This window comes from Bufo gargarizans, chromosome 2 (assembly GCF_014858855.1).
Source record: "Bufo gargarizans isolate SCDJY-AF-19 chromosome 2, ASM1485885v1, whole genome shotgun sequence".
Lineage (NCBI taxonomy): Eukaryota > Metazoa > Chordata > Amphibia > Anura > Bufonidae > Bufo > Bufo gargarizans.
Window position 1 is genome coordinate 173,776,671 of NC_058081.1, and position 22,468 is coordinate 173,799,138.

Genomic DNA, 22,468 nt, shown 5'->3' on the forward strand with positions numbered 1-22,468 from the left:
TAATAAAGACCAATTGAAAAAAGATTTTTAGCTCAAAATGAGTACAATGTAATAATAAAAAAATGCCCCCTAAGGTATTACATAGCCTTTAAGAGGATTTTCTAGTGAGTCTAGAAAATAATGGCTCCTAAAGGTCCTGCAGAACACAACACAAGTTGGAGTTATCTTTGAAGCCAATTACTTGCCAATATGGTCTATTGCTTAAAGGTTATTTCATAAATAACCTGTTTGGCCTTAGTGTATATGTGTGTACAATGATAACAAAAAATATTACAATGCAGTTAAACATAGACATGCACATATTGTGTCTGTAAGAACAGAACTATAAAATCTTGTGTTTTGGGGGGCCAAAAGAATCCTAGTCTGTTGCTTTGTGTCCACCTATCTACACAATGGCCCTGTTACTAGTGATGTCGCGAATATAAAATTTTCCGTTCGTGAATGGCGAACGCGAATTTCTGCAAATGTTTGCGAACGGGCGAACCGGGCGAACCGCAATAGACTTCAATAGGAAGGCGAATTTGAAAACCCACAGGGACTCTTTGTGGCCACAATAGTGATGGAAAAGTTGTTTCAAGGGGACTAACACCTGGACTGTGGCATGCCGGAGGGGGATCCATGGCAAAACTCCCATGGAAAATTATGTAGTTGACACAGAGTGTGGCAAGTTGAAATCGCAATGCGATTTATAAAACTTGAATTAATCGCATTGCGACTTCAACTTTTTTAAATCAGACAGTACATTCTAGCATGGAGTCATTCCCATGGTGATGGGGACGCTCCATAAGCACGCAAGTCGGCAGAAGTTCTAAGTTGAAATCGCAATGCGATTTATAGAACTTGAATTAATCGCATTGCGATTTCAACTTAGAGCTTCTGCCGACTTCCGTTCTCATGGAGCGTCCCCATCACCATGGGAATGGCTCCATGCTAGAATGTACTGTCGGATTTGAGAAAGTTGTAATCGCAATGCGATAAATGCAGGTTATAGTAATAGCATTGCGAATTCAACTTAGAGCTGCTGAGTTCCTAATGGTTGTATTGCTAGTATATAACGAAGATTGAGAATATAGCGCTATATATATAGTGCGAAGTTGAATTCGCAATGCAATTAATATAACCTGCATTATTCGCATTGCGAATACAACTTAGATCTGAGTTCCTAATGGTTGTATTGCTAGAATTGACAACGGATATAGAACTATATTCTCAATCTTCGTTATATTCTATCAATATAACCATTAGGAACCCAGCTCTAAGTTGTAATCGCAATGCGATTAATATAACCTGTATTAATCGCATTGCGATTACAACTTTGTGACACTGCAGCTTCAGAATTAATCTAAGATGGATGCTGTCCTTGCTTTTTGATAGGCGGTGGGAGGGTCTGGGAGGGAGGGTATGCCTATTGGCTGGAATGTGTCTGCTGACTGTGAGGTACAGGGTCAAAGTTTGCTCAATAATGACGTATAGGAGGCGGATCGAACATCGCATATGTTCGCCCGCCGCGCCGAACGCGAACATGCGATATTCACCGGGAACTGTTCGCAGGCGAATAGTTCGGGACATCTCTACTTGTTACACATGTGAACTGAGCAGGCAATCATGAAATGTTCATTCACAATAATTGTCTACTCACCTGGGAGGTGTATTAAACGTTTACTACTGTGATCACTTTTCCCCAAAAAGAATCATTGTTTCTGGGCAGCAGATCCCTATTTACACAGGATGATGTGCTGTGCAGAAACAATTATTTGGGATGGCACCTAACAAGCATCACCAGATAAACATCGGCTGATAGGTGGCACCACTAAACCAATTTTATGCCAATTATTGGGAATGAGCGTTTGTATGAACGTTTTTTTCTCGATAGATGGTAATTCGTGCAATATGGCCTTTTATTAAAACTGAGGAAGAGGTGAAAATTACCTACCCAAATACTGTAGCTGTCTTTTTGACTGTCAGCCATTTGAAGGTGCCTCTAACCTAACTTCATGTTATCTATTTAAGAGAAGCACTTATCTTCAGCAGCATCATTACACTTACATAAAAAAAATTGGAATGTAAGCAGATTACTGGCAGTCAAGGTGATATCCATACAGTAGGTTCACCTGCAGAGCCACATGACTCTTTACGTAGTTCCAATATCATAGCATATCTGTTATTAAAATGGCATTACAGAAGGACAACCTTCCAGAAAGTACAGTCGTGGCCAAAAGTTTTGAGAATTACATAAATATTGAAAATTGGAAGAGTTGCTGTTTAAGTTTTTTTTAATAGCAATTTGCATATACTCCAGAATGTTATGAAGAGTGATCAGATGAATTGCATAGTCCTTCTTTGCCATGAAAATTAACTTAATCCCCCCCCAAAAAAACTTCCACTGCATTTCATTGCTGTCATTAAAGGACCTGCTGAGATCATTTCAGTAATCGTCTTGTTAACTCAGGTGAGAATGTTGACGAGCACAAGGCTGGAGCTCATTATGTCAGGCTGATTGGGTTAAAATGGCAGACTTGACCTGTTAAAAGGAGGGTGATGCTTGAAATCATTGTTCTTCCATTGTTAACCATGGTGACCTGCAAAGAAACGCGTGCAGCCATCATTGCATTGCATAAAAATGGCTTCACAGGCAAGTATATTGTGGCTATTAAGATTGCACCTTAATCAACAATTTATAGGATCATCAAGAACTTCAAGGAAAGAGGTTCAATTCTTGTTAAGAAGGCTTCAGGGCGTCCAAGAAAGTCCAGCAAGCGCCAGGATCGTCTCCTAAAGAGGATTCAGCTGCGGGATCGGAGTGCCACCAGTGCAGAGCTTGCTCAGGATGGCAGCAGGCAGGTGTGAGCGCATCTACACGCACAATGAGGCAAAGACTTTTGGAAGACGGCCTTCTGCCACCTCTCCAAAAAAAACATCATGGACAGATTGATCTTCTGCAGAAAATATGGTTAATGGACTGCTGAGGACTGGGGCAAAGTCATATTCTCCGATGAAGCCTCTTTCCGATTGTTTGGGGCATCAGGAAAAAGGCTTGTCCGGAGAAGAAAAGGTGAGCGCTACCATCAGTCCTGTGTCATGCCAACAGTAAAGCATCCTGAGACCATTCATGTGTGGGGTTGCTTCTGATCCAAGGGAGTGGGCTCACTCACAATTTTGCCCCAAAACACAGCCATGAATAAAGAATGGTACCAAAACACCCTCCAACAGCTACTTCTTCCAACAATCCAACAACAGTTTGGTGAAGAACAATGCATTTTCCAGCACGAAAGGAGCACCGTGCCATAAGGCAAAAGTGATTGTGCCGTTTGACATTTTGGGTCCCTGGCCTGGAAACTCCCCAGATCTTAATCCCATTGAGAACTTGTGGTCAATCCTCAAGAGGCGGGTGGACAAAGAAAAACCCACTAATTCTGACAAACTCCAAGAAGTGATTATGAAAGAATGGGTTGCTATCAGTCAGGAATTGGCCCAGAAGTTGATTGAGAGCATGCCCAGTCAAATTGCAGAGGTCCTGAAAAAGAAGGGCCAACACTGCAAATACTGACTCTTCTCATAAATGTCATGTAATTGTCGATAAAAGCCTTTGAAACGTATGAAGTGCGTGTAATTATATTTCACTACATCACAGAAACAACTGAAACAAAGATCTAAAAGCAGTTTAGCAGCAAACTTTGTGAAAACTAATATTTGTGTCATTCTCAAAACCTTTGGCCATGACTGTAGATTGCATTGCAGTGTAAATGAAATATATCAGTGAAGGAAAATACTGAATAGTATTTACATAACTAGTAAGGGCCCTTTTACTCCGGCTGATCATCAGCCCCCAATAATTGCCTTGTTCCCAATCAAAGCCCCATCACCCAATAAACTCTCAAATGCTCATTCGTCAGGTGATCACATCTCTCATGCAGCACCAAAGTTCATTGTTTTTAGCACATTGCCTTGTATAAACAGGAATGTGCTACCGACAACACGCAAACTAAGAGGGGAGGAACAATCCCTCATTCATTCTGCATCGGGCCGTGCAAAAACTTCAATATCTTTAATCAGTGCTCGTTCAGGGGTGAACTTGCCCTTTGTAAAAAGACCCTTAGGTGGAAGAAAGTTTAATTTTTTCGGAACATATGGCAGAACTATTCTCTGCATCGCCTAAAGGGGTATTCCTGGTTCAGAGCTGAACCCGGACATTTCCCAATTTTCACCCCTCTGTCCCCCCTGACATGAGCATCTGAGCATTTCATGCTCTGATTCTGTCCCTTGCTCTGCGCTGGATCGCACAGGGCAAGGGCTTTTTTGTTTATGTTTTCTACACTGCTAGGTAGAGGCTTCTGCCTAGCAGTGTTGCCATTGACTCTGATTGGCATGCTTTAGCACTGCCTTAGCCATTTTGCAGGCTAGTGCAGTGCTAAAGCCCGCCCATTAAGTACTCACTGCTGGGTGGAAGCCTCTGCCTAGCAGTTCCTATGGAGAGCCCAGTACGTCACCGGATCTCCTAATAAGGCCTTTTGCCTGCGCGACTCATATCGGGGGGACTGCCTAGTGTGGATATGTCCGGGTTCAGCTCTGAAGGTGGACAACCCCTTTAACTATTTCAAGCAATTGAGTAACAGCTTGTATGAATTTTAAGAAAGGCAGCCAAACCACTTACAGTACAGTATAGGCACTATACAACATCACAGAGAGGGGCAGATTTATCATTCCTTCAAAGCAGAATTCTGGCTTCAAACAGTCGCAAAATAAAGCTTTTGTGACTTTTTGCACTAACTTGTCCAAGAAGTTTGAGACTTTTTGCATTTTTACACCACTTACTGCAGTTTTTAAGTATCTGTGGAATAGTGGACGTCGTTAGCCATGTTAATAAGCTTCACTCCAGATTTATCATTGAGACTTTTTTTAAAGATGCAAAAAAAAAAAAAAGTTGAAAACTCACTACAATAGCAGGGTGGAGTAGGAAAACTGGAGTAGCTTCTCTACATAAAAGTGTTAGGTTTAAGGATAAGACACATTTATCAGACATGTGACATTTGATAACTGTGGGATAAAGAATGCCAACACAGATTAGTGCAAAACTGACTTCAAATATTCTCCTTATGATATATACCCCCCCCCCCCCCCAAAGTGTCTAATGGTCTACGAGAAAGATTTTTAGAGACTTCAATGTGCATGAGCCCTAAAAATCTTTAGTAACTGAGCAATGCGATTGGGAGGCTGCTTTCTGCTAGTTTAGCTGACAAAAGAGTTACTGTTGGCAAATAAACGCCTTTGAATCCCCTTTTTGTCTTTTTATGGCTTTGAATTAAAGATCCCTAGCAAGCTTCTTTTATAAAGGTTTATAGAAATACAGCAATCAGAGAAATTGTTCATTTTTAAGATGGCAAATTTATTGGAATACAGAGAAAGAAATGCTCAAATGACATAAATTATGTGAATTGCCTTAAATGTCGGTCATTTGCAGCATAATTTCTTGTCCCTTCTAAGCTTATGAAGTATTTCAGAGCTGTAAGTAAACTTCCATTACGTTTCCGGAGGTGTGACTATCAAGACATCCTTCTTCTTCTTGTATATGTAACAGAAAATTAATTTGGTCAGATTATTAAATTTATGTTTTCCATACAATTTTTTTTTATCCAATATCATTATGAATGTACTTATGCTTTAACCCTTCTTTTTTAATATAAATAATATATAATGCTGAAAAGTAATTGTGTCTTTGACACTATATATGTCCTCCAAGCAGAAGTATAACATTGTTCTATGGATGATGAAAAATGACTTGACCTTGACTTGCTGATCACTTCATTCCATTTATAATGCCAGTGTAACATGACATAAGCCACTTACTATTCTTGGCGTCTTCCTCTCCTTTAAATATCTCCTTTATAAATCCTCATTCACACGTCAGTGTTTTCCATCAGTGATTGGGAGCCAAAGCCAGGATTGGAGCCTCCACAGACATAATGTATAAGGGAAAGATCTGCACCTGTTCTGTGTTTAGAGCCGCACCTGGTTTGGGCTCAAAATCACTGATGGATAACACTGATCAAACACTGACGTGTGAATGGGGCATAAGGCACCTAGTGATTTTTGGAAAGTTGTGGTGGAAGGTTGTTTTTTTCCTGCTCATCGACAGTTTTCCAGGATTTTAATACTGTTGGCCTATCTTTAAGAGAAGTGATCAGTATCTGATTGGTGGTGGTGTTACACCCCTCACTTGTTACCTAGTAGCTCCTGTTCCAAAAGTGAAGAAGCCATTGAAGTGAAAGGGAGCAATGCTGCAGTAACCAGCTCTGTCCACTACAGAATGGGTGAAGCTGTGTAGTTTCGGCAATGACTTTCGGTGACATAGCTACTCAGTAACAGCTGATTGGCATGAGGATCAGATAGTGATGACCTATGCCATCAATATTTAATTCCAGTAATAGAACTTTCAGGCTTTACGACCATGCCTGCATTATATAGAGGTAAAATGTGGCACCCACATTTTATTCCTCTCATTCCATACCAAGAAACTTTTATTCTAAGTGCATTTTTCAGCAGAAGTGTAGCAGACTCTATTGCATGCTGTATGACAAAGGTATTCTCTCCGTAAAGCCTCAGATTATTGGTGACTATAACTGGTCATCATCCTAATACATTTTCAGAATACTACACACACGCCTTTAAATGACAGTCTTTATTTCTTTTTGACAGCTAACCTTTAATGTATTTTGCAGTGTCATTTAGGGTACAATTCACTGATTGAAATATGTTTGGATTACGTTCACCTCAAAATACTAATCACTGAGCAACTGAACGATTGTATAGTAGTATACTTAAAATATTAAACTTTATTGGTATACCTTAAAATATTGAACGGGAGTGATATCCTAAAGGAACTAATATTCACAATAGGGACTATCCCTTGTATAGTAATAATGCCAGGAAAAGCATTAGCTCCGACCAGTAATATATCACACCCCTTTTTCTTGTGTGGGGTGCATGGAGTGAATATATCTGCCGGACAAAAGCTTACAAGGTAGATAGACCCCTATCAATTGTGGAGCATCCAACAGGGTTCTGATGTGATGCTGCCACAAATGAATCAGCAGAAACCGAGCACTAAGAGAGGGGGGGAGGGGAAAGGAGGTAGATAGTTAATTGTTAACAGGAGAGACATGGGCCAGGGTGCTGTCTGCAGTGTGATTCAGAGCCTTATTGTATGCTCATCCTGCACAGCTACTCCAAAGTCCCCAGCTACTCCTATTTCTACCCCAACAATAACACCCTCTCACAGATAATTCAGTGCCCGGGACGGCACATCGCCTAGTACCTAGCAGCTAACGTTTGTCTCTGTCTATGGTTTGCCCATTATCTGCTCGATGCGTTTCTTATAAATTATATCATCAGGAGCCGGGGCTTAGATACACAAAATATATAGCAGACAAACACACAGAGCTGACCCTCTCAGTTGTGGAGGCGACAGCTTTGGCGCTAGGATGGCCGTGACGTGGGCGCCGGGAGCAGCTGTTTAAGTCACCTAGGCCACTTCCATCAAGGGCGGAGCTCATCCCTAAGGCGGCCAATCAGGGGGCTGAACGTGCGGTTGCATCACAAACCACCGCCCCTGTGCTGGGTGCCCCACTTCAGGGACGAATCATCCTAGGTGTCAAAACACCAACAATAATAAGAGGAATTCATCGGCGATTCTTCTAAGAGCAAGTAAAGTTATTCTCTTTTGCATTTAATCACGTTACATAGCACTGAGTCCTCTGCACCCACAACCAAGACTGGGGTGTCAGAGGCTATATGGCTAAATGGGCTAAAAAGTCCACCACCCTGGAACAGTTGTGCCGTAGCTTCAGCTATTGTCCCTTTTTAAGGGGCCCCGTCAGGTTGGTGCATGGCTTATACCAATCCCCTGTGGCATCTACTTGGCTAGGGACTAGACCAATGGGCACTTTTCGCTGCAGCGGTTGTGTGGCCTGTGACGCCATTCAGACTGGGAACAGCTTTACCAGTACTGTCACGCAAAAACAATACACAGTCAGGTCATTTATCGAGGCATCGTCTACTTGGCAACCTGTAAATGCAGGATGCAGTGTGTTGGGAAGACAATCCGAGAATTTCGGAGACGGATCGGTGAGCATCTAAATGACATTTGAAAGGGTGCGGATACTCCCATTGCACGTCACATTGCCTCAATTCTTGATAATGACCTGGACTCTATTCATTTCCAGGGAATTGAAATAGTAAGGAGATCTGTGCGAGGTGGTGATCATGACAAAAGAATATTACAGAAGGAAGCACAATGGACCTTTCGATTACAGACAGTGCGTCCGAAGGGGCTTAATGATTTTATTTATTTTGCCTGCTTCATCTGATATGGTCCTAAGAGTACCTTCTATAATCAACTGTCTGGTGAATGTCCCATCATGGGATCCCCTTTTAAGCCACTAACAGCAATATGTGGAGGGCTTACTTACTTCTGTATCCATACTTATCCTCCCCACTTTTCATCCATTTAGCCATATAGCTTCTGACAGCCCAATCTTGGTTGTGGGTGCAGAGGCAGAGGACTCAGTGCTATGTAACGTGATTAAATGCAAAAGAGAATAACTTTACTTGCTCCATGTAACTCCGCATCCAGCAGAGGACTCAGTGCTATGTAACGTGATTAAATGCAAACGAGAATAACTTTACTTGCTCTATGTAACTCTGCGTCCAGCATATTTTGCTGTAGTCTGACGCCATCCTGTCTTTAGAAGAATCGCCGATGAATTAATCTTATTATTGTTGGTGTTTTGACACCTAGGATGATTCGTCCCTGAAGTGGGGCGCCCAGCACAGGGGCGGTGGTTTGTGATGCAACCGCACGTTCAGCCCCCTGATTGGCCGCCTTAGGGATGAGCTCTGCCCTTGATGGAAGTGGCCTAGGTGACTTAAACAGCTGCTCCCGGCGCCCACGTTACGGCCATCCTAGCGCCGAAGCTGTCGCCTCCACAACTGAGAGGGGCAGCTCTGTGTGTTTGTCTGCTATATGTTGTGTGTCTAAGCCCCGGCTCCTGATGATATACGTTATAAGAAATGCGTCGAGCAGATAATGGGCTAGGTACTAGGCGATGTGCCGTCCCGGGCACTGAATTATCTGTGAGAGGGTGTTATTGTTGGGGTAGAAATAGGAGTAGCTGGGGACTTTGGAGTAGCTGTGCAGGATGAGCATACAATAAGGCTCTGAATCACACTGCAGACAGCACCCTGGCCCATGTCTCTCCTGTTAACAATTAACTATCTACCTCCTTTCCCCTCCCCCCCTCTCTTAGTGCTCGGTTTCTGCTGATTCATTTGTGGCAGCATCACATCAGAACCCTGTTGGATGCTCCACAATTGATAGGGGTCTATCTACCTTGTAAGCTTTTGTCCGGCAGATATATTCACTCCATGCACCCCACACAAGAAAAAGGGGTGTGATATATTACTGGTCGGAGCTAATGCTTTTCCTGGCATTATTACTATACAAGGGATAGTCCCTATTGTGAATATTAGTTCCTTTAGGATATCACTCCCGTTCAATATTTTAAGGTGTACTAATAAATTTTAATATTTTATTAATACTCTACAAACGTTCAATTGCTCAGTGATTAGTCATTTAGGGTACAACCACACATGGCATAACTGCTGTAGACTTTCTGCAGTGAAATGGTGTATGGAAATCTGCTGTTTATGGTTATCAGCAAAGCAGCAAAAAATCTCGTCCACAAGCTGCGGAATTATTCTGCAACTATTTAACGTATAATTAGAAATGCTGTTTGGATTTTATGTTGTGGACATCTGCCGTGGATTTTATTTTATGGATGCAGGTGGTAAAATCTGTGTGTATTTGATGTGGATTTTGCTCTCGTAGATTTCTGGCATAAGTGGCCGACCCAGTGATGTGGTCATGTGGCGCTCGTGATTCCGCTGTGCTGCATTCGAGCACTTTATGGCTATACGAGCCACAGCAGGCTTTAATTAAGGTAATAAAGACTGTGCTATTTAGTCAGTCTCTATTGCTAATGGCTATGTGATATTGAAGGTGGGTGCTGTGCAGCCATGAACAATGCAGACCGACTAAACAATGTGTTCTTCATTAGCTGAATTAGAGCCTATGCATCCTGTACAGCCTTGCGATACTCGATCGCCACATGAATGTGCCGTGTGGTTGTACCCTAACAGCCACTTGACTTCCTGCATGGGTGAACACCGGCTGAATAATATGGTATCTTACTAGTTACAGTACATAAAATACACAGCTGTTTTTCTCTGTCCAGATGTCAACCACTGTTGATCACTCCTCAAGACCTACACTTATGCATCTACTATACGGTAGAATCAGAAGTGATCAGGCAAACTTCATAAATTTATATTACATTTTATTCTTAAAAACACATAGCAGAGCAGCTGAAATAAGCATATTATATGACCTCTATTCTCAAGTCAACAAGAAGGATACATATTTTTCATGGTCTGTCTGCCCACTTAGACACCAGGAAGTAGGAGAAGACTTCACAAGAAGTTCAGGCCCATTCAGGCACAAACATGAAATCCCTACTCTTTCTGTGCTTAGGAGTCCAGTTGGCATGCTCATTAAATGAGCAGTAGCTCCTTGTATGAGCAAGCATACAGACATAACTGTCAATCCCTGATTAGGACCGCCCACTGGACTCCTTAGCCCAGATAGAGCAGGGATTTCAATCAATAAGCTACAAGTTATACTGAACCTTTCCCCACAAAACTATATATCCATCTGCTTAGCTCCCCATGCTCTAACATGTTGCCTATTACATGATCTAGAACATGCCATGAAATTGAAAAAGTAATTAAAGATTGGGGAAACTTTGCACCAAGAATAATAACTTTAAAGGGGTTTACCAGGATTTTCATATAGAGGGCATATTTTAAGAATTAGCCATCAATATCTTATCAGCAGGGATCTGATACCCTGTACCACTACCGTTCAGAGCAGGAAATACACAGATTTATCTAAAGTGCAATGGACGGAGCTGATTACTGCATCACTGCTCCCACTGAAGCAAAAGGGATCAGCACTGCACAAAAGATAGAGCTGTGTAATTTTTGCACTAGAGTTACTTGCTTGGGAGCAGTTGATTGGCAGGGGTGCGGGTTGTTGGACCCCCGCTCCCTCTCCCAATCAGATGCTGTAGATCATAAGATCATCAGTCTAAAAATCCTGGAAAACCCTGTCGGCCATGGAGGTTGATTTTTCCACCGAGACCAGTGATGCTGGTGATCTAGGCAAACTCATTGGCAGCCAGTTGACCAGTACTGCTCTGCATGCCACATACATTAAAGTACATATAAAGAAAGGCTAACTGTATCCTAAAATGTAGCAGCATTAAAGGTTACATTCCACTTCTCATGGCGTTCATTTTTCCATATCCACTTTTCCATCCACTGTTCAATCGGAAAAATACATATTTGCTCCAAAGTAACAAAACACAATTTTCATAGTTTTTAAAAGAGGCAAGAAAACATTTGAAGTTTCTTGCTGACCACAAAAATATACTTTGCAACAAAGGAGCCCGCTTCTACTCTGCTTCTTGAAAAGAAATGCAATCAGAGTTATTGTACGTCTCTTCTAAACAATCAGCTGCTTGACAATTGTATGCTCCGTGCAGTATGTAATCTTACATGCAGGCATACTGGAGTTTTGTCCATTTAAAAGCTTTTTTCCTGCCATTGGATCACGGCCCCTGACTTGTAAAGCTGGCTTTCTAATGGCTGTTTTAAAGGTATCGAAGTCCTTTTCTTTTAATCATTTTATTCCTTTGGAGTAAAATAAAATTTTTGAGTGACGGCTGAACATTTTGTTGGGTGTTATAGAAATACCTGGGGAGAGGGAGCATTAAAGTGCTTCTAATATATTTTTTTATTTTATTTTTATGCTCCAGTATTGGACAGATTACTATTTACAATGGAATGTGTCTGAATATCCCGGAGTGAAAAATGTTCGCTTTCCAGATGGACAGATTTGGAAGCCGGACATCCTTCTATATAACAGGTATGTGTTTGCCTTGCACAAAAGCTCTTTGCTCCCATTAACAATCAGAGATTAGCTATACATAATGGCGCAGTAATTTAATTAACTGTCATTATTGTTTTTGCGTTACAAGCAAAAAACGGCTTATTAATATTATTTTACAGTTGCTTGAAGCTTTCCTGCTTATTATCAGGTAGTGCCCGGGTCTACAATGAATCTCTGTTTGACATTCGTTGTGTACAGCTGAAGTGCACACCACAGTGTACTATGGCAGTCACATTATTGGTTTTTGCTGAATCATGAGAGTCTTGGGGTCATGTTGTGCAGAACCTAGTCCAAGATAACAGCTGAAGTGTTGCCTATGGCTGCCAGTAAGATGCTTATTCCATTTACTAACCCTCACTTTTAAAAGGACAATTTCAATCTGATTTCTTGCCTAAGGCAGCACTTTTATATGCACTATTTTTTAAAGATGACCCCAATGGCTCTCATCCATCTAGTATCAGCTTTGGGAAGCTTAAGTCTTATGTACACATTACCATCCTGACTGTAAGCCAGCAAATATATATAAAATTAAGTCTTATAGGGGTAATTTGGTTAAATTTTCCAAAATACTTTCTTTCTCAATTACTCATGGTTTTCCAGAAGTTTGCTTGCTGTCATTTAATGGGAACCTTCATTGGTTAGCCCCAGGGGACAGAAAATGACCTATTTTGGTCAGGGAATGGACATAACTGTATTGCCAACTTGTGTTATATTGATCAATTATGTTTCGTCTGTAGAAATTTGTGTTCCATAATTCTCTTTAGTGTCTCCAATTTCATTCTGAGGCACAATATTATTATTTTTTCATGGACTCATACAGAATGGTTGGGAAAACTGTTTATGGCATGTTTGGTTGCTAACTCTAGGGAAGAATACAGTACCATAAGGAGGCACTATAGAATGGCACATTATAATAGTGAACCAGAGAATCATAACGCTACCATATAGACTTTTATGTATAAAGCTGAAGAACCCCATTGCTCCCGAGTAATCTCCATCCAATTCATTAATAGCACAACCAGAGGCACCTATTACAATAGAACTCGATAGCATGCAGCCATATTAGTGGAAATCGATATCTGGCTAAGGCTGGGTCTACATGGTGATCTTGTCTGTAACACCGTACAACCAAATATTGCTGTGTAGGAGTGCAGCCACTGGGCCACATTGTGTGTCGCAAGTTACCACAATGGCAGAATTGCAAAAAAAATCCAGCAGTGTTGGATTTTTTGAGATTCTCTGGTTGTGAGTAACATAGTAACATAGTATATACTGTAAGGCCGAAAAAAGACATCTGTCCATCCAGTTCGGCCTGTTATCCTGCAAGTTGATCCAGAGGAAGAGGAAAAAAAACTGTGAGGTAGAAGCCAATTTTCCCCACTTAAGGTGGAATAAATTCTATCCCGACTCCAATCAGGCAATCAGAATAACTCCCTGGATCAACGACCCCTCTCTAGTAGCTATAGCCTGTAATATTATTACAGTCCAGAAATACATCCAGGCCCCTCTTGAATTCCTTTATTGTACTCACCATCACCACCTCCTCAGGCAGAGAGTTCCATAGTCTCACTGCTCTTACCGTAAAGAATCCTCTTGTACAAACCTTCTTACCTCCAGACGCAGAGGATGTCCCCTTGTCACAGTCCTGGGGATAAATAGATGATGGGAGAGATCTCTGTACTGAACCCTGATATATTTATACATAGTAATTAGATCTCCCCTTAGTTGTCTTTTTTCTAAATTGAATAACCCTAATGTTGATAATCTTTCAGGGTACTGTAGTTGCCCCATTCCAATTATTACTTTAGTTGCCTTCCTCTGAACCCCTATCCAGCTCTGCTATGTCTGCCTTGTTCACAGGAGCCCAGAACTGTACACAGTACTCCATGTGTGGTCTGACTAGCGATTTGTAAAGTGGTAGGACTATGTTCTCATCACGGGCATCTATGCCCCTTTTGATGCAACCCAATATCTTATTGGCCTTGTGCTGCGACTCTATTTGGTTTGAAGGTTGTACTGTAACACAGCAATCTTTCATGGTGCAACAAGTGTCGCGGCCAAGATCCCTGCTCAGCCCCAGACTAAGGGCTCTTACATACAAGCGGGTTTTCCGTGCAGATACGATGTGTGAAGTGAACACGTAGCTTCTGGACTAAATCCTGACCCGTTCATTCCAATACATGAGCATTGTTTTTCAAGCATCATCTTTGCATTCAGGAAAATTAACCGTGTGTTTTATATTGCGCATTTTTAGCGCAGCTCTGGCTCCATAGAAGTTGAATATGGCTTGTGTGAAAAAAGGAAGGCATCCGAATGCAATGTGTTCTTCGCTGATGCTTGAAAGGAGATATTAAGTGTTATTCTTCTTTTTTTTTTTTCACGTTCATGAAAAACGCATGCAATCCAGACATAATCTGGACAGAATAATAGTGCAATCGCAGACAAAACTGATTGAACTTGCATTCAAAACCTTCAGTTTTTTCCTAAACAGCTCCTGACACAATCCTTATCGCTCCTGTGAGAGAGGCCTAAGGGAGAACATTTTTTTCAACAGTACACAAATTGTCTTTTCTTTACTTTCTTCCTGTATGCTATCATTAGTCAAAAAAGTCAAAGAAACCCAGAAAAGGAAAGCACAAAAAAACGATCCAATATACAGTATGCCTCTCCATCATTTGTGAAACATAAAACTGCTTATTTAGACCTTCTGAAACCATGTTATCCCCATAAAAAAAATAACATTAAATAAGAATATTTAAACTAGCATTGACTTCTGAAATATACAGTATTGTTACACGTGTACTATATGTACACACTGTGTGTAGCATTGTATTTTTGGTCCTTGAATTCCATTATTTTATTAATATAACTTTCTGTATTGAAACAGAACAGTACGTTCCACTTAGATGCCAAAAAAGATAAGGCAGCATCATGATGAAAATATACAGCTTATCATTTAGAAAGTATGTGACCACCTTCATAATGTTCCTTGTGAAATAGCACATTTCATAATATCATGCTCTGTGAGTTCACTATGTTTAGTGATAGTTTTATGATTGAACCTTTCAATGACTTGCTTCTCTAGCAGCAAAGTCGTTATTTCTCCTCCGATCTGCACAGAGATATGGATGAATCTATTATATGCACAAGTGGCTACTTTTCAGCGTATGAAATATAAACCAGGTTTCTTGGAGCCAAACGATCAACTCTTGCTCTAAATTGAAAACTTCCAGAAACTCAGGATACATGGCGGAGCAAACAGACTTAGTAAATAATTATTCCTTTCAAAACCCGCAGAGCCGAGTTCTTAAGTTGCAGAGTCCCATAGCTCACTGCATGAGAACACAATGAGGAGAATATTTGCCTCTGGATTGCTTCCTGAGTCTATACTAAGCTCACAGTAATTGCTTTCACCATGTGCACTGTAGGAAAGGAGGCTGGAATGCATAACACTGGTTTAATTTGCCAATGATATTTAACATTTAAATTATAGCGGCCAAGAATAATCTCTGACTTCAGTGATATATGGAAGGAATTTTATTCAGAATTAATATATTAAATATACACTGTATGTTTCCTCATAGTTTCTTATTTTAATAACTAGCTCAAGCTATTTGCTGTAATATCAGGAAATCATTTAAACGGTTGACTAGTTGATAGTTTTTTTTCCTTTCAATATATTATAATTAATTAAAAAAAGGACTACAACAATTATAACATCATTAACGGTAATAATATTCTAAATATTATATTTAATATTGCATTATTTAATATTATCATCTCCTCCATTTTGATTCCCTATTTTGGTTACATGGTATGGATAAAGCTTTAAAGAAGTTTTCCAAGCTTGGGGGAAAAAAAAAAAAAACAACATCTGTAGATGTTACAGTGACTCTTCAATGCAAGAAGAAAAAAAATCATTTTAAGGGCTTATACACAGGACCATATGTATTTTGCGGTCCGCAAAAAAATTGATCCACAAAAAATATGGATAATGTCCGTGTGCATTTCGTATTTTGCGGAACAGAACAGCTGGGGAAAAGGGGTATCTGCCACCAAAAAGTGATCATTTTTGGAAGTTATTTATTTATTTTTACATTTTTTAAAGTCTGATATTGCAGTGTATTATTAAACAGGCTGTTTGTTACCACCGGCTATCATCTGTTTACCAATAGCTATATATCACACTGTCACTTTGTCATTACTAATGCTGTCTTGGCATTAAAGAGCTTCAAATGGGTTGGATACGATCCTAGATGACCTCAGAATGTCATACATGACTTTTCTGGGCAATTGTGGCACTTCCATTTCTGGTCAAATTTCTTTGGACCATATTGAATCTGATGGCTGAATTGACTGAAACGTACTTGAAGCAAATTTTGGGAAATTCACTCATCTCTAATATATATACAGTAAAGTAAGTCATTTATATCTAAACTCTAATACATTTTTCCTGGTACTTTAGGTTCTAGCTTCCCAATAACATTTAATTCAGTTTTGATATGTATCATAGATAATATCTGTTTACTATTCTGTAGGATGATGCCTTCTTGTCCTAAAGGATTGTTTCAATAAATACCTGGTTCCTTCTCTTTTATCTTTCCTAAGAGTTATTCTAAAATGATGTAAATAATAGTTTCATGGGGAACACATCTAATTTGCATAACAAAACACTGCTGATCAGTCAACCTGTTACATTATTAAAACCATTGGTGTCAAAAACGTAAAATAATAATGACATCCCCATTCTCCACAATACTCTGTGATGCCTGTAACGTTAGCAACAGACTAATTTTAAAACCATTTATTCATTTGTTCTTCCCTTAATAGACTAATTTGTATATTTCTGACAAAGGAGAACATTGCAGCTTTTTTTCGTTTGTAAATTTTATTATACCTTATAAAGTAAGTATGTCTGTTTTTATAGCAGTGAAAAGTTAAATATTCATCAGGGATCTCAAGAGAACTGACAAGCAATAGAACCACTAGAAAACAACTGAATTTTAAGTAGTTTTTTTTTTATTACTGTTATTTGTCCCAATTCTTTTTAATACTCAAATATGCTACTTATTATGCTTTGTTAGGGACAATTTTATAAGTAGATTGAGAGTTATAGATACTTAATGTTTCTCATTTTTAAGGGATTCCTTCACACATATGGGGTCATTTATCAAACTGGTTGACAATAAAAGGTGGAATCTGATTAGTTGCTATGGGCAACTAAGCCTGTTCTACTTTACACCAGTTTGATAAATAACCCCAATAGTTTTTTTGTGGCGTTATTTTAGCATGAAAAAAAACAAACATTGAGTTTTTTACAAGTTGTTTTGGATGACTTTTTAAATCTCCAGGAAAAAACAAAAACACAAGAAACACACTGGCCGATAAGAAATTAGAAAACACCTTACAAACACAGTTTTCTTGAGTTTTTATTTATTTATTCCATAGAAATATTTTTGTATTTGTGAGTGTGGCATTGTTGCAGACATTTTTCTCTGTCTGTATCCTAGGCTCCTAGGCCCCCTGCCTCTATAAACTCATCTACCGATCCCTATCAGGTAGCTTCCAAGTGGATATGGTCACATGCACCACTGCAGCCAATGACTGGCATCAACAGCGAAGTTTCCCCAAGTGACATATCTCTGCTGGGTCACGTCCTGTCCCTGAAGACCTGTGAGGACGGGCCACACGACTTGCTGGCATCACTCCTTCATTGTTTACCTGATATAGTATAATACATTTTATAATGACTGTACCTGTTATTTTAGCTCAGATCCATTCACTACACAGTCACTACAAAATGTGTGGTGCTGCCATAGAACCATGGTCCTTTCAATCAGCTCATCATTGTGATGCCATGAGTCACAACCCCACCAACCCTTGTAAGCGATTACCTGGACTGTTGAGCAGCTCACAAAAACATAGAAATATGCACCCTTAACAACTGCACCAAAGACTTGCTTACCTACCTCGTGAATTTCTAAGTAACTTTTTTGCACCATTTAGACGCACAATCAGAAAAGTACTCAGCATTATTTTATGAAGAAGTTTAGAGCTAAAGAGTAGGGATGAGCGAACTCGAACTGTATAGTTCGGGTTCGTACCGAATTTTGGGGTGTCCGTGACACGGACCCGAACCCGGACATTTTCGTAAAAGTCCGGGTTCGGGTTCGGTGTTCGTCGCTTTCTTGGCGCTTTTGTGACGCTTTCTTGGCGCTTTTTGAAAGGCTGCAAAGCAGCCAATCAACAAGCGTCATACTACTTTCCCCAAGAGGCCATCACAGCCATGCCTACTATTGGCATGGCTGTGAATGGCCAGAGCACCATGTGATCCAGCCTCTATTTAAGCTGGAGTCACATAGCGCCGCCCGTCACTCTGCTCTGATTAGCGTAGGGAGAGGTTGCGGTTGTGACAGTAGGGCGAGATTAGGCAGATTAACTCCTCCAAAGGACTTGATTATTGATCGATCTGCAGCTGTGGGTCATTGAGCTGCTGATACTCAATTGCTCACTGTTTTTAGGCTGCCCAGACCGTTTGTCAGTCACATTTTTCTGGGGTGATCGGTGGCCACTTTGTGTCTTGTGGTGCGCCAGCACAAGCTGCGACCAAGTGCATTTAACCCTCAATGGTGTGGTTGTTTTTTGGCTAAAGCCTACATCAGGGTGAAGCTGTCACACCAAGTGCATTTAACCAGCAATAGTCTGTTTATTTTTTGGCCATATACTACATCAGGGGCAAGCTGCGCCTGTCACCAAGTGCATTTAACCCTCAATGGTGTGGTTGTTTTTTGGCTAAAGCCTACATCAGGGTGAAGCTGTCACACCAAGTGCATTTAACCAGCAATAGTCTGTTTATTTTTTGGCCATATACTACATCAGGGGCAAGCTGCGCCCGTCACCAAGTGCATTTAACCCTCAGTAGTGTGGTTGGTCAAGCTATCACACCAAGTGCATTTAACCAGCAATAGTCTGTTCATTTTTTGGCCATATACTAAATCAGGGGCAAGCTGCGCCCGTCACCAAGTGCATTTAACCAGCAATAGTCTGTTCATTTTTTGGCCATATACTACATCAGGGGCAAGCTGCGCCCGTCACCAAGTGCATTTAACCCTCAGTAGTGTGGTTGGTCAAGCTGTGACACCAAGTGCATTTAACCAGCAATAGTCTGTTCATTTTTTGGCCATATACTACATCAGGGGCAAGCTGCGCCCGTCACCAAGTGCATTTAACCAGCAATAGTGTGGTTATTTTTTGGCCATATCCCAGTCTAATTCTGTCACTAAATCCATACCGGTCACCCAGCGCCTAAATACTAGGCCTCAAATTTATATCCCGCTAAATCTCTCGTTACCGCTGTACTGTTGTGGCTGGGAAAGTTATTTAGTGTCCGTCAAAGCACATTTTTTGTTCTGGGTTGAAATACAATTCCCAATTTAGCAATTTCATAATTTAGTGGTTTCTGCTATATCAGAGCTATTTGAAATCTATCCCTAAAAGGGTATATAATATTCAAGGTGCACATAGGGTCATTCAGAATAACTTCACACACACGCTACTGTGCATTTCCAAGTCTAATTCTGTTAGTAAATCCATACCGGTCACCCAGCGCCTAAATACTAGGCCTCAAATTTATATCCCGCTAAATCTCTCGTTACCGCTGTCCTGTTGTGGCTGGGAAAGTTATTTAGTGTCCGTCAAAGCACATTTTTTGTTCTGGGTTGAAATACAATTCCCAATTTAGCAATTTCATAATTTAGTGGTTCCTGCTTTTAAGAGCTATTTGAAATCTATCCCTAAAAGGGTATATAATATTCAAGGTGCACATAGGGTCATTCAGAATAACTTCACACACACGCTACTGTGCATTTCCAAGTCTAATTCTGTCACTAAATCCATACCGGTCACCCAGCGCCTAAATACTAGGCCTCAAATTTATATCCCGCTGAATTTGAATACAATACATTGGGCCAAATAATATTTTTGTTGTTGTGGTGAACCATAACAATGAGGAAAACATCTAGTAAGTGACGCGGACGTGGACATGGTCGTGGTGGTGTTAGTGGACCCTCTGGTGCTGGGAGAGGACGTGGCCGTTCTGCCACATCCACACGTCCTAGTGTACCAACTACCTCAGGTCCCAGTAGCCGCCAGAATTTACAGCGATATATGGTGGGGCCCAATGCCGTTCTAAGGATGGTAAGGCCTGAGCAGGTACAGGCATTAGTCAATTGGGTGGCCGACAGTGGATCCAGCACGTTCACATTATCTCCCACCCAGTCTTCTGCAGAAAGCGCACAGATGGCGCCTGAAAACCAAGCCCATCAGTCTGTCACATCGCCCCCATGCATACCAGGGAAACAGTCTCAGCCTCAAGTTATGCAGCAGTCTCTTATGCTGTTTGAAGACTCCGCTGGCAGGGTTTCCCAAGGGCATCCACCTAGCCCTTCCCCAGCGGTGAAAGACATAGAATGCACTGACGCACAACCACTTATGTTTCCTGATGATGAGGACATGGGAATACCACCTCAGCACGTCTCTGATGATGACGAAACACAGGTGCCAACTGCTGCGTCTTTCTGCAGTGTGCAGACTGAACAGGAGGTCAGGGATCAAGACTGGGTGGAAGACGATGCAGGGGACGATGAGGTCCTAGACCCCACATGGAATGAAGGTCGTGCCACTGACTTTCACAGTTCGGAGGAAGAGGCAGTGGTGAGACCGAGCCAACAGCGTAGCAAAAGAGGGAGCAGTGGGCAAAAGCAGAACACCCGCCGCCAAGAAACTCCGCCTGCTACTGACCGCCGCCATCTGGGACCGAGCACCCCAAAGGCAGCTTCAAGGAGTTCCCTGGCATGGCACTTCTTCAAACAATGTGCTGACGACAAGACCCGAGTGGTTTGCACGCTGTGCCATCAGAGCCTGAAGCGAGGCATTAATGTTCTGAACCTGAGCACAACCTGCATGACCAGGCACCTGCATGCAAAGCATGAACTGCAGTGGAGTAAACACCTTAAAACCAAGGAAGTCACTCAGGCTCCCCCTGCTACCTCTTCTGCTGCTGCCGCCTCGGCCTCTTCCTCTGCCTCTGGAGGAACGTTGGCACCTGCCCCCCAGCAAACAGGGGATGTACCACCAACACCACCACCACCTCCGTCACCAAGCGTCTCAACCATGTCACACGGCAGCGTTCAGCTCTCCATCTCACAAACATTTGAGAGAAAGCGCAAATTCCCACCTAGCCACCCTCGATCCCTGGCCCTGAATGCCAGCATTTCTAAACTACTGGCCTCTGAAATGCTGTCATTTAGGCTGGTGGACACAGACAGCTTCAAACAGCTCATGTCGCTTGCTGTCCCACAGTATGTTTTTCCCAGCCGTCACTACTTCTCCAAGAGAGCCGTGCCTTCCCTGCACAACCAAGTATCCGATAAAATCAAGTGTGCACTGCGCAACGCCATCTGTAGCAAGGTCCACCTAACCACAGATACGTGGACCAGTAAGCACGGCCAGGGACGCTATATCTCCCTAACTGAACACTGGGTAAATGTAGTGGCAGCTGGGCCCCAGGCGGAGAGCTGTTTAGCGCACGTCCTTCCGCCGCCAAGGATCGCAGGGCAACATTCTTTGCCTCCTGTTGCCACCTCCACCTTCTCGGCTTCCTCCTCCTCTTCTTCCACCTGCTCATCCAGTCAGCCACACACCTTCACCACCAACTTCAGCACAGCCCGGGGAAAACGTCAGCAGGCCATTCTGAAACTCATATGTTTGGGGGACAGGCCCCACACCGCACAGGAGTTGTGGCGGGGTATAGAACAACAGACCGACGAGTGGTTGCTGCCGGTGAGCCTCAAGCCCGGCCTGGTGGTGTGTGATAATGGGTGAAATCTCGTTGCAGCTCTGGGACTAGCCAATTTGACGCACATCCCTTGCTTGGCGCATGTGCTGAATTTGGTGGTGCAGAAGTTCATTCACAACTACCCCGACATGTCAGAGCTGCTGCATAAAGTGCGGGCCGTCTGTTCGCGCTTCCAGCGTTCACATCCTGCTGCTGCTCGCCTGTCTGCGCTACAGCGTAACTTCGGCCTTCCCGCTCACCGCCTCATATGCGACGTGCCCACCAGGTGGAACTCCACCTTGCACATGCTGGACAGACTGTGCGAGCAGCAGCAGGCCATAGTGGAGTTTCAGCTGCAGCACGCACGGGTCAGTCGCACTACAGAACAGCACCACTTCACCACCAATGACTGGGCCTCCACGCGAGACCTGTGTGCCCTGTTGCGCTGTTTCGAGTACTCCACCAACAAGGCCAGTGGCGATGACGCCGTTATCAGCGTTACAATACCACTTCTATGTCTCCTTGAGAAAACACTTAGGGCGATGATGGAAGAGGAGGTGGCCCAGGAG

The 22,468-nt window shown here is 42.1% G+C and overlaps 1 protein-coding gene across 1 annotated transcript in view; it reads left to right on the forward strand.

Annotated features, from left to right (window-relative positions):
• The window catches only part of LOC122929662 (neuronal acetylcholine receptor subunit alpha-7), a 401,783-nt gene that overhangs the window by 277,895 nt on the left and 101,420 nt on the right, over positions 1-22,468 (forward strand). Inside the window, exon 4 of the mRNA XM_044283296.1 lies at positions 11,931-12,040. Coding sequence (XP_044139231.1) covers positions 11,931-12,040 — 110 coding nt within the window. The remainder of the gene's footprint in view (positions 1-11,930; positions 12,041-22,468) is intronic.